At 29.3% G+C, this 15037-nt stretch overlaps 1 protein-coding gene and 1 long non-coding RNA gene across 6 annotated transcripts in view; one reads left to right on the plus strand and one right to left on the minus strand.

The window, feature by feature from the left end:
* The first annotated feature begins 10234 nt into the window (after positions 1-10234).
* Positions 10235-11374, plus strand: LOC126922440 (uncharacterized). The gene is made up of 2 exons (XR_007712758.1): positions 10235-10373; positions 10448-11374. It is a non-coding gene; the product is annotated as an uncharacterized LOC126922440 (long non-coding RNA).
* A 3020-nt stretch (positions 11375-14394) lies between these two features.
* The window catches only part of LOC126922415 (retinol dehydrogenase 12-like), a 40683-nt gene continuing 40040 nt past the window's right edge, over positions 14395-15037 (minus strand). For all 5 annotated transcript variants that reach the window (XM_050734985.1, XM_050734987.1, XM_050734989.1 and 2 more), the window contains one exon: positions 14395-14555. In XM_050734985.1, the coding sequence (XP_050590942.1) occupies positions 14402-14555 (154 nt within the window). In that variant the 3' untranslated portion in view covers positions 14395-14401. The remainder of the gene's footprint in view (positions 14556-15037) is intronic.

Below are 15037 nucleotides of genomic sequence, written 5' to 3' on the forward strand. Positions count from 1 at the left end.
TACTATACAACGTTATACGTTATAACGTTACAATATACTATGTTATACGTTATATCGTAACACTATATAACGTTATACGTAATATGGTAATACTATATAACGATATACGTCGTAACGTCATACTACATAACGCTATACGCTATTACGTAATAATATATGACGTTATACGTTATTAAGTAATAGTATCTGACGATATACGTTACATGGTATTACTATATAACGTTATACCTTATTACGTAATAGTATATATCGTTATGCGTAATACGGTAATACTATATAACGATATACGTCGTAACGTCATACTACATAACGCTATACGCTATTACGTAATAATATATGACGTTATACGTTATTAAATAATAGTATCTGACGATATACGTTACATGGTATTACTATATAACGTTATACCTTATTACGTAATAGTATATATCGTTATACGTTATATGGTAATACTATATAACGATATACGTTATTACGTAATAGTATATATCGTTATACGTTATATGGTAATACTATATAACGATATACCTTATTACGTAATAGTATATAACGTTATACGTTATATGGTAATACTATATAACAATATACGTTATTACGTAATAGTATATATCGTTATACGTTATATGGTAATACTATATAACGATATACGTTATATCCTATTAGTATATATCGTTATACGTTATATGGTAATACTATATAGCGTTATACATTATAACGTATCAATACATAACGTTATAGGGTATAACGTGACATTATATAACGTTATACGTTATAATGTAACAGAATATAAGGTTGTACGTTATAACGTAACATTGTATAACGTTATACGTTATTACGTAATAGTATATATCGCCATACGTTATATGGTTATACTATATATCGTTATACGTTATGTGGTTATACTATATATCGTTATACGATATAACGTAAGAGTATACAACGTTATACGATATTACGTAATAGTATATATCGTTATACGTTATATCGTAATACTATGTAACGTTATACGTCATAACGTAAGAATATACAACGTTATACGTTGTTACGTAATAGTATATGGTATGTAAATATGAGACCGGAATTTTTGTATAGAAAAATACACGTTTATTGTATGATAATTATACGTTATATGGTAACACTATATAACGATATACGATATAACGTAACACTGTATAACGTTATACGTTATGTGGTAATACTATATAACGTTATACGTTATTACGTAGTAGTATACACCGTTATAAGTTATATCGTAATACTATATAACGTTATACGTTATAACGTATCAATATACAACGTTATACGTTATTACGTAAAAGTAAAAGGTATGTAAATATGAAACCGGAATTTTTGTATAGAAAAATGCACGTTTATTGTATGATAATTATTCGTCATATCGTAACACTATATAACGTTATACGTCATAACGTAACACTGTATAACGCTATACGTTATGTAGTAATACTATATAACGTTATACGTTATGACGTAACAATATACAGCGTTATACGTTATATGATAATACTATATAACGTTATACGTTATAACGTAAGAATATACAACGTTATAAGTTATTACGTAAGAGTAAAATGTATGTAAATATGAAAGCGGAATTTTTGTAAAGAAAAATGCAAGTTTATTATACGATAACTATACGTTATATGGTACCACTATATAACGTTATTGGTTATAACGTAACACTGTATAACGTTATACGTTAGAACGTAACAATATACAACGTTATACGTTGTTACGTAACAGTATATGGTATGTAAATATGAAACCGGAATTTTTGTATAGAAAAATACACGTTTATTGTATGATTATTATACGTTATATGGTAACACTATATAACGTTATACGTTATAACGTAACACTGTATAATGTTATACGTTATATGGTAACACTATATAACGTTATACGTTATAACGTAACACTGTATAACGTTACACGTTATATGGTAATACTATATAACGTTATACGTTATAACGTAACAATATACAGCATTATACGTTATATGATAATACCATATAACGTTATACGTTATAACGTAAGAATATACAACGTTATACGTTATTACGTAAGAGTAAAAGGTATGTATATATGAAACCGGAAAAATGCAAGTTTATTGTACGATAATTATGTGTTATATGGTAACAATATATAACGTTATACGTCATATGATAATGCTATATTACGTTATACGTTATAACGTAGCAATATACAGCGTTATACGTTATATGATAATACCATATAACGTTACACGTTATAACGTAAGAATATACGACGTTATACGTTGTTACGTAATAGTATATGGTATGTAAATATGAAACCGGAATTTTAATATAGAAAAATACACGGTTACTGTATGATAATTATACGTTATATGGTAACACTATATAACGTTATACGTTATAACGTAACACTGTATAACGTTATACGTTATATGGTAATACTATATGACGTTGTACGTTATAACGTAACAATATACAGCATTATACGTTATATGATAATACCATATAACGTTATACGTTATAACGTAAGAATATACGACGTTATACGTTGTTACGTAATAGTATATGGTATGTAAATATGAAACCGGAATTTTTGTATAGAAAAATAAACGGTTACTGTATGATAACTTTACGTTATATGGTAACACTATATAACGTTATACGTTATAACGTAACACTGCATAACGTTATACGTTATTTCGTAATGGTATATATCGCCATACGTTATATGGTTATACTATATACCGCTATACGTTATGTGTTTATACTGTATATCGTTGTACATTATGTGGTTGTACTATAGATCGTTATACGATATAACGGAAGAATATACGACGTTATACGTTATTACGTAATGGTATATAACGTTATACGATATATGGTAATACTATATAACGATATACGTTATTACGTAATAGTATATATCGTTATACGTTATATCGTAATACTATATAGCGTTATACGTTATAACGTAACAATATACAACGTTATACGTTGTTACGTAATAGTATATGGTATGTAAATATGAGACCGGAATTTTTGTATAGAGAAATACACGTTTATTGTAAGATAATTATACGTTATATGGTAACACTATATAACGTTATACGATATAACGTAACACTGTATAACGTTATACGTTATGTGGTAATATTATATAAAGTTATACGTTATAACGTAGCAATATACAGCGTTATACGTTATATGATAGTACTATATAACGTTATACGTTATAACGTAAGAATATACAACGTTATACGTTATTACGTAAGAGTAAAAGGTACGTAAATAAACACCGGAATTTTTGTATGGAAAAATGCATGATTATTGTACGATAATTATGCGTTATATGGTAAAACTATATAACGTTATACGTCATATGATAATGCTACATTACGTTATACGTTATAACGTAACATTGTATAACGTTATACGTTATTACGTAATAGTATATATCGCCATACGTTATATGCTTATACTATATATCGTTATACGTTATGTGGTTATACTATATATCGTTATACGACATAACGTAAGAATATACAACGTTATACGTTGTTACGTAATGGTATATAACGTTATAAGATATATCGTAATACTATATAACCTTATACGTTATAACGTAACAATATACAACGCTATACGCTATATCGTAACACTATATAACGTTATACGTAATATGGTAAAACTATATAACGTTATACGTCGTAACGTAACACTATTTAACGCTGTACCATATTACGTAACAATATACGACGTTATACGTTATTACGTAATAGTTTATGACGATATACGTTACATGGTATTACTATATAACGTTATAACTTATTACGTAATAGTATATATCTTTATACGTTATATGGTAATACTATATAACGATATACGTTATTACTTAATAGTATATATCGTTATACGTTATATCGTAATACTATATAGCGTTATACGTTATAACGTAACAATATACAACGTTATACGTTGTTACGTAATAGTATATGGTATGTAAATATGAGACCGGAATTTTTGTATAGAAAAATACACGTTTATTGTATGATAATTATACGTTATATGGTAACACTATATAACGTTATACGATATAACGTAACACTGTATAACGTTATACGTTATGTGGTAATACTATATAACGTTATACGTTATTACGTAATGGTATATAACGTTATAAGATATATGGTAATACTATATAACGTTATACGTTATTACGTAATATTATATATCGCCATACGTTATATGCTTAAACTATATATCGTTATACGTTATGTGGTTATACTATATATCGTTATACGACACAACGTAAGAATATACAACGTTATACGTTGTTACGTAATAGTATATGGTATGTAAATATGAAACCGGAATTTTTGTATAGAAAAATGCTCGTTTATTTTACGATAATTATACGTTATATGGTAACACTATATAACGTTATACGTTACAGGGTATCACTATATAACGTTATACGTTATATGGTAATACTATATAACGATGTACGTTATTACGTAGTAGTATACACCGTTATAAGTTATATCGTAATACTATATAACGTTATACGTTATAACGTATCAATATACAACGTTATACGTTATTACGTAAAAGTAAAAGGTATGTAAATATGAAACCGGAATTTTTGTATAGAAAAATGCACATTTATTGTATGATAATTATTCGTCATATCGTAACACTATATAACGTTATACGTCATAACGTAACACTGTATAACGCTATACGTTATGTGGTAATACTATATAACGTTATACGTTATGACGTAACAATATACAGCGTTATACGTTATATGATAATACTATATAACGTTATACGTTATAACGTAAGAATATACAACGTTATAAGTTATTACGTAAGAGTAAAATGTATGTAAATATGAAAGCGGAATTTTTGTAAAGAAAAATGCAAGTTTATTATACGATAACTATACGTTATATGGTACCACTATATAACGTTATAGGTTATAACGTAACACTGTATAACGTTATACGTTATATGGTAATACTATATAACGATGTACGTTATTACGTAGTAGTATACACCGTTATAAGTTATATCGTAATACTATATAACGTTATACGTTATAACGTAAGAATATACAACGTTATAAGTTATTACGTAAGAGTAAAATGTATGTAAATATGAAAGCGGAATTTTTGTAAAGAAAAATGCAAGTTTATTATACGATAACTATACGTTATATGGTACCACTATATAACGTTATAGGTTATAACGTAACACTGTATAACGTTATACGTTAGAACGTAACAATATACAACGTTATACGTTGTTACGTAACAGTATATGGTATGTAAATATGAAACCGGAATTTTTGTATAGAAAAATACACGTTTATTGTATGATTATTATACGTTATATGGTAACACTATATAACGTTATACGTTATAACGTAACACTGTATAATGTTATACGTTATATGGTAACACTATATAACGTTATACGTTATAACGTAACACTGTATAACGTTACACGTTATATGGTAATACTATATAACGTTATACGTTATAACGTAACAATATACAGCATTATACGTTATATGATAATACCATATAACGTTATACGTTATAACGTAAGAATATACAACGTTATACGTTATTACGTAAGAGTAAAAGGTATGTATATATGAAACCGGAAAAATGCAAGTTTATTGTACGATAATTATGTGTTATATGGTAACAATATATAACGTTATACGTCATATGATAATGCTATATTACGTTATACGTTATAACGTAGCAATATACAGCGTTATACGTTATATGATAATACCATATAACGTTACACGTTATAACGTAAGAATATACGACGTTATACGTTGTTACGTAATAGTATATGGTATGTAAATATGAAACCGGAATTTTAATATAGAAAAATACACGGTTACTGTATGATAATTATACGTTATATGGTAACACTATATAACGTTATACGTTATAACGTAACACTGTATAACGTTATACGTTATATGGTAATACTATATGACGTTGTACGTTATAACGTAACAATATACAGCATTATACGTTATATGATAATACCATATAACGTTATACGTTATAACGTAAGAATATACGACGTTATACGTTGTTACGTAATAGTATATGGTATGTAAATATGAAACCGGAATTTTTGTATAGAAAAATAAACGGTTACTGTATGATAACTTTACGTTATATGGTAACACTATATAACGTTATACGTTATAACGTAACACTGCATAACGTTATACGTTATTTCGTAATGGTATATATCGCCATACGTTATATGGTTATACTATATACCGCTATACGTTATGTGTTTATACTGTATATCGTTGTACATTATGTGGTTGTACTATAGATCGTTATACGATATAACGGAAGAATATACGACGTTATACGTTATTACGTAATGGTATATAACGTTATACGATATATGGTAATACTATATAACGATATACGTTATTACGTAATAGTATATATCGTTATACGTTATATCGTAATACTATATAGCGTTATACGTTATAACGTAACAATATACAACGTTATACGTTGTTACGTAATAGTATATGGTATGTAAATATGAGACCGGAATTTTTGTATAGAGAAATACACGTTTATTGTAAGATAATTATACGTTATATGGTAACACTATATAACGTTATACGATATAACGTAACACTGTATAACGTTATACGTTATGTGGTAATATTATATAAAGTTATACGTTATAACGTAGCAATATACAGCGTTATACGTTATATGATAGTACTATATAACGTTATACGTTATAACGTAAGAATATACAACGTTATACGTTATTACGTAAGAGTAAAAGGTACGTAAATAAACACCGGAATTTTTGTATGGAAAAATGCATGATTATTGTACGATAATTATGCGTTATATGGTAAAACTATATAACGTTATACGTCATATGATAATGCTACATTACGTTATACGTTATAACGTAACATTGTATAACGTTATACGTTATTACGTAATAGTATATATCGCCATACGTTATATGCTTATACTATATATCGTTATACGTTATGTGGTTATACTATATATCGTTATACGACATAACGTAAGAATATACAACGTTATACGTTGTTACGTAATGGTATATAACGTTATAAGATATATCGTAATACTATATAACCTTATACGTTATAACGTAACAATATACAACGTTATACGTAATATCGTAACACTATATAACGTTATACGTAATATGGTAATACTATATAACGTTGTATGTCGTAACGTAACACTATATAACGCTATACGTTATTACGTAACAATATACGACGTTATACGTTATTACGTAATAGTATTTGACGATATGCGTTACATGGTATTACTATATAACGTTATACCTTATTACGTATTAGTATTTATCGTTATACGTTATATGGTAATACTATATAACGATATACGTTATTACGTAATAGTATATATCGTTATACGTTATATGGTAATACTATACAGCGGTATACGTTATTACGTAGTAGTATATATCGTTATACGTTATATCGTAATACTATATAACGTTATACGTTATAACGTAACAATATACAACGTTATACGTTATTACGTAATGGTATATAACGTTATACGATATATGGTAATACTATATAACGTTATACGTTATTACGTAATAGTATATATCGCCATACGATATGGTTATAATATATATCGTTATACGTTATGTTGTTATACTATATATCGTTATACGTTATGTGGTTATACTATTTATCGTTATGCGATATAAGGTAAGAATTTACAACGTTATACGTTATTACGTAATGGTATATAACGTTATACGATATATGGTAATACTATATAACGTTTTACGTTAGAACGTAACACTATATAACTTTATACGTTGGAACGTAACAGTATATAACGTTATACGTTATATGGTAATACTATATAACGATATACGTTATTGCGTAGTAGTATATAACGTTATACGTTATATCGTAATACTATATAACGTTATACGTTATATCGTAATATTATATAACGTTATACGTTATAACGTAACAATATACGACGTTATAGGTTATTACGTAATAGTATATGACGATATACGTTACATGGTACTACTATATAACGTTACACCTTATTACGTACTAGTATATATCGTTATACGTTATATGGTAATACTATATAACGATATACGTTATTACGTAATAGTATATATCGTTATACGTTATATCGTAATACTATATAACGTTATACGTTATAACGTAACAATATACAACGTTATACGTTGTTACGTAATACTATATGGTATGTAAATATGAAACTGGAATTTTTGTATAGAAAAATACACGTTTATTGTATGATAATTATACGTTGTATGGTAACACTATATAACGTTATACGTTATAACGTAACACTGTATAACTTTATACGTTATGTGGTAATACTATATAACGTTACACGTTATAACGTAACAATATACAGCGTTATACGTTAATACGTAAGAGTGAAAGGTATGTAAATATGAAACCGGAATTTTTGTAAAGAAAAATGCAAGTTTATTGTACGATAATTATACGTTATATGGTAACACTATATAACGTTATACGTTATAACGTAACAATATACAACGCTATACGCTATATCGTAACACTATATAACGTTATACGTAATATGGTAATACTATATAACGTTATACGTCGTAACGTAACACTATTTAACGCTGTACGATATTACGTAACAATATACGACGTTATACGCTATTACGTAATAGTATATGACGATATACATTACATGGTATTACTATATAACGTTTTACCTTATTACGTAATAGTATATATCTTTATACGTTATATGGTAATACTATATAACGATATACGTTATTACGTAATAGTATATATCGCTATACGTTATATCGTAATACTATATAGCGTTATACGTTATAACGTATCAATATACAGCGTTATACGTTGTTACGTAATAGTATATGGTATGTAAATATGAGACCGGAATTTTTGTATAGAAAAATACACGTTTATTGTATGATAATTATACGTTATATGGTAACACTATATAACGTTATACGATATAACGTAACACTGTATAACGTTATACGTTATGTGGTAATACTATTGTTACGTTTGGCTATCCAAATTTTAAAATTTTAAACAATGTAGTAGTCGCTGCCACCAGAAACAGTCTAAGGACTGTTTCAATTAGATATTTCTTGTTAGATTAAGTAGCGTTGATTGGAGTTTAGGCCACTGGTCAACAATCTCCACGTTTCGGCTGACCTGCTATGCGCAGGAATACTAGCACGGGAGAGGATTGTTTGGAATAAACAATTATATTATAAATAGTAATTACTGGCGGAATTAATGACGAATTATACTAATTATTGATATTATTTATTATTTTAATTATTAATTATTAATAATAATTAAAAGTTGACTCACCTGACGTTAGCCTCCGCTGATGAACGAGCAGGCCGCTGGGGTGATTCCGGTTTTACAAAGATTGACACTTCTATAATTTTTGTTTTAATCTTTATTTAACTTGAACAGCGTAAACAAGAGTGTGTCCGGACGTGTTTAACAATTCGAAATTCTAACACAAAAACTTGAGCCAACTATTGTTTTAATTCTAACTAACTATTAACAATTATTTTATAATTCGAACTGACTAATAACATTTATATCTCGTAACTCTTAAACTCGAACTGGAACGAACAATTATTCTCTAATCCTAACTTAAATTCTAATTAAATCAACTGAACGAACTGATATCAGACTCACTCAAATTCAATTGAACGACTAACAATTACTCTCCTTATTTTCGCTAAATTCTCCTGAACCAACTAATCACAATTGCTCTATCCTATTTCTTTATTCTAACTGAATTACTCTTCTTTAATTTCGTTAAATTCTCCCGAACGCTAACAATTTCTCTGACTATATTCTAACTGAACCAACTAATGGCAGTTACTCTCTTTTCACAATTACTCTTCTTTATTCTAACTGAACCACTAACAATTTCCTTATTTTCGCTAAATTCTCCCGAACGTTAACAATTAATCTACTCTTCTTTATTTTTCGCTAAATTCTCCCGAACGCTAACAATTACTCTCTGCTATTCCTTTATTCAACTGACCCGCTAACAATTACTCTCTTTATTTTGTGTCGCTACGCTTTTTATAATGACATACTCAATGGGATGACAGTCACGTGACAGTTCGTTCCGGTGGGAATCGCAATGCTGCTGGTTTTTAGAGTTTCCATGAGAGAACATGGATTTTGATGATTACAGGTTATGTTGAGTCATGGACACAAAAGCGTCCGCGCCTGTGCGAACTGTGAGTATGTGTTTTTAGTATTCTATCTCGTTTCGCATGTTGTTTGTTTCCTTAAACTTGTGAATTTGTTTTAGCGCAAGAGGAGGAAGATATGTGAATGGTACGAGATGACATGATCGACGTGCGTGTGTGAATATGTGCGAAGGATGATGCTGAAGGGGCGGTTTTCCATCCAAATAGGCACAGTGGCACCTTCGTTGGCGTCGTGTCCTGATGATCTTTTGACAATTTGGTTTTATTTGACAATATGAGATATATTTTGCTCCTTGTAGATTTATATGTCCATATTTGCTATATATTAAATCGTGTATATTTTATATTACTTTTTTGTTATTAGGTTATTAGTTGTGTAACTCCAGTTTCTGATCTATGGAAAGTGGTGAAACGTCTTCACGAAATACAATTTCATTCGTTTTCCTTCCTTGCATTGGCACGCTGTGAGTGGTGTCGACTTCCAAATGAGGTTTGTGCATCTTGATTATTATGCGTTTAATGATAGATACGGAGGTATCTTTGTCAGAGGTTCCCATGCGGATTGTCTCGGTGTGTATCTTGTTATGATTTCTTTTATTTAGTTCATCCTGCTTCTTTCGTGTTTTATTCACTGCATATGATATTTCAGTGCAAGAAGAAGAAGAATTGTAAAGAATCCGTAAGTGGCCCTAGAAGACGCAGTCATCGTGTGAGGTGTTGTCGGCAGGAACGAAGAATCGAAGTTGTTAAAGGAGTTGTGTGACATTTGTATTGTTTTTGGTTATATACAATGCTGATATTTCACATATCTATATATATATATATTATTATATTATTATATGTTATTATATTAAATCTTCAGTTGGTTTATTTGAATGTTCAGTAATGTAATTTTCACAAGGTGGTTTTGTATATTTATTTCTTTATGTTTATTAGATTAGATTATTAGATATAATAATATGTGTATATATATATATATATTTCACAATGTAATTTTTCATTATGTAAAATATATATATGCATATGTATATGTGTGCGTGTATTGTTATTCTCATTGTTTCTCGGATCGTTAATTGGTTGAATATTCCATAATATGGATTTCATATATAATTCTCTAGGTTCGTAGAAATGTAATTCTATATATTTATTTCTTTGTGTTTTAGTGGTTTAATAACGTATACATATATATATATATATATATATATATATATATATATATATATATTATGAATTTTTCCCAAAGATACGCGTACGCATGTGTATATCTATATATGTGTGTAGTGCAGAGCAATCTTGTATACAATTTTCACTTTTATTAGAATGCTAATGTAGTGTAGTATATTTTATTTCTTTTATATTTTATTAGATTACCAATTATTCAGATTCACGGAGTAGGTCACACACACAGGTATGCATACACGTGTGTATATATACATGTGTTTTCGCAGAGAAATCTCATACATTTGAATCGCGGCTTGTTTTATTCATTGGTTCATTTAATTATTTCATTTTATTATTATTTTATATATCATTGCTGATTGGTTGTAGTGTCTCTTCTTATTGATTCATTTACTTCATTTTGATTGTCAGTCGTATAATTCTTTTTATTTTGATTGGTACGTGGTTAGTTAGATTCATTAGTTGATTGATTAGTTATTAGTTAATTTATTATTATTGGTCGTGTTTAATTATTCATACGTTATTGGTTCGTGGCGTCACGTGCGGAGCGCGGGACGTGACAATAGAACGTTGTATGTTATATCGTGACACTATATATATCGTTATACGTTATATGGTAATACTATATAACGTTATACGATATAACGTAACACTATATAACGTTATGCGTTATTACGCAATAGTGTATAACGTTATACGTTATTACGTAATAGTGTATAACGTTATACGTTATATGTTAATACTGTATAACGTAATATGTTATAACGTAACACTGTATAACGCTATACTTTATAGCGTAACACTATGTGACGTTATACGTCACAACGTAACACTATATAACGTCATACGTTATTACGTAATAATATATAACGACATACGTTATATGGTAATACTATGTATAAACCAGGCTTTTAAGGAATGGCTCATGTTTATTACGCGCAAGTAATGACATGCACGTTGTCGTTCGTTCAAGACGGTTCCGTTCCGTAAGTTCATGGAGCACCCAAACGTTCAACTTTGACACCATCCCCATTTTTTTTTAAACACCTATGAATCGTTGTCTTAGGTATTTTCAGAACATTTGACATCTCTTGAACTGTCAAACTTCGTGATTTTTCAACAAGATCCCGAATTTTATCTTCGTCTGTCTTAGGAGGAATCCCGGAGGAGGAAGTCTTCTAAACAGAAATTCCCAGCTCTAAAACGTTGGAACCACTTCCTACAGGTGCGAGATGAAAGCGCATTTTCTCCGTAAACAGCACATATGTTTTTCGTGGCAATTGTTACAGAATTTCCTTTCCGAAATCCATATAACATGAGATGTCGAAAATGGATATGCATTTCCCTCGTGATTTTTACTGTTAGAAGTCACTGTGTTCACTATATTACGATCTTATACCCATGAAAATCTGCTCTAGCCTGTTCTCGATCAGCTAAGCTCAAGTGCATTGGTCCCTTATCGCTGTATGTTTATAAATCGACACATGAAATGTATACACAAAAGTCGACATGAACTTATGGGATGATCTAATATTTACTTTATTTATATTTACTGTATAGTAGATATAAATTGATTGATATTTACTACTATATTTACTTAATCGGGGTACCTTTTCTCTTCGCAACATTCAAGAAAAGGAGCATATTTCTGTATCCCGGGTGGCCACGGAAAAAGGCAACAAAAAAGATCTGAAGAATGTCACCACCATTCCTGATGCACGTTTGCTTCCTTCAGTCATATAAATTGTATCTTTGTCAGTGATTTTCATGGTCTATTCACCATAAACGTATCTATTCCAAAGATTATTTTATCATCATGTTATGGGACATGTTTGAATGCGTTTTAATTTCACCTTTTTAATAATAAACAAAAAAAGGTTATTCTGTTTAAAAAAAACGTTACTGTGAGTAAAATATTAGAGAATATGACTTTAAGAGAAGGAGAGAATAAGATATATTTATTAAAAAATGATTGCATTTAATCAATTTTGAATAATAGTCCTTGTTCTTGAATTTTGTACAAGCTTATTAGAGGTTATTGTCAATATAATTGTTATTTTCAGAAATATAAAATGTAACATCTTACACCATTCGTAACAGTTAATGTATAGCCGTAACTAACGATAGACGTACGATTAAAATACACAGAAGAAAGAGTAAATTGTAATTTCATTTATAACTTGAAACATATTTATAAACGTATTTCATTCCTTATTTCTTGTCTCTTACACTACATGTAACACATTTCAACCATGAATTGAGCGACTCCACGATTTGAATGTTGTAATCGAAAGCATTCCAATCATATGATACTCTTGATATTCCGACTTGATCTTTAAATATCTGAAATTATTTTACATATGTAGCGGCGGCACATGAGTTAGAGGACAATTCTAATCATGTTGTTGTTTTGCCTCGGAGTATCAAGACCGTTAGATTACAAGTAATGTAAGAACAAATAAACTCCGAGCAAAACAATGTCGCCGCTACATGCAACCGTCGAGTAAAGACGAATTTGAATTTTCCGACTCTCTTCCGACCAGTATAAATAAACAGACGCGATCGCGGGCGACATAGTATCAAGTGAGTATCAACAGAGATCAACAGCGCTTAACGAGTATTTGCACGACGAATTATACCGAGTGTTTATTCCGAACTATTTGTTGTATTTACGACTCAGTGTATGTCCAATAATTTATTTCAAATATACTCGACGGATTGCGACGGGAACCTTTCATCCGTGTTATTTAATTACATCTAACACAACCTAATCTCCACACATACATCGAATCAATGTTAACATTCATGAAATAGTTAAATAATTTCTGTAAATTACCTTCGTTTTTTGTATAAATTTTTTCTATATAAACATATTCTTATTGTTCAACTTCTTCATTACTGATTGTTTTTAGTAGTTCTTGAAACCCTACTTCCGATGGCAAACCGAGCAATTCACAACTACGTTTCCACAATCGGGTTGCTAATTCAGTGTTACAAGCCTTTGACGAGGGTCTTGCTGTTCTGCAGTTGCTAAAAGATAAATATATATTGTAGAATTAAATAAAAATTTTCAAAGAAAGGCAATATCCTCTCAGAGATTCAAATTACCATAATAAAGTACTAAATAAGAATTCTGTAATTAGAAACTTCTTATAAGTATAGGCCTATTTTTACGCTATTATACAATTTTGGCATGGGTTCCGTCTGGAACACATAAAAGAACTACGTGGACTCTTTTTCGGTAATACGACGATCGTGAAGAAAGATATTTCTGAATTGGAATATTAAATCATTAAGAAGGTAATATACAAATTAGAATTTGGAATTTTAATTTATTCCGCGCTCAATAGTCAAGAACGTGTAATAAACTCGGTATTTCCGACGAATAATTTGGAATGAAAGGGAGGAAAAACTGAAAGACATGATAGAAGAGGCATGTGGCGAGGGAAACGAGGGCGGGTAGAGAAGAAAGAGAGGAATGGAGATGTGATATGGAATGTGGCGGGCCAAGA

Source organism: Bombus affinis, chromosome 12 (genome assembly GCF_024516045.1).
Source record: "Bombus affinis isolate iyBomAffi1 chromosome 12, iyBomAffi1.2, whole genome shotgun sequence".
Lineage (NCBI taxonomy): Eukaryota > Metazoa > Arthropoda > Insecta > Hymenoptera > Apidae > Bombus > Bombus affinis.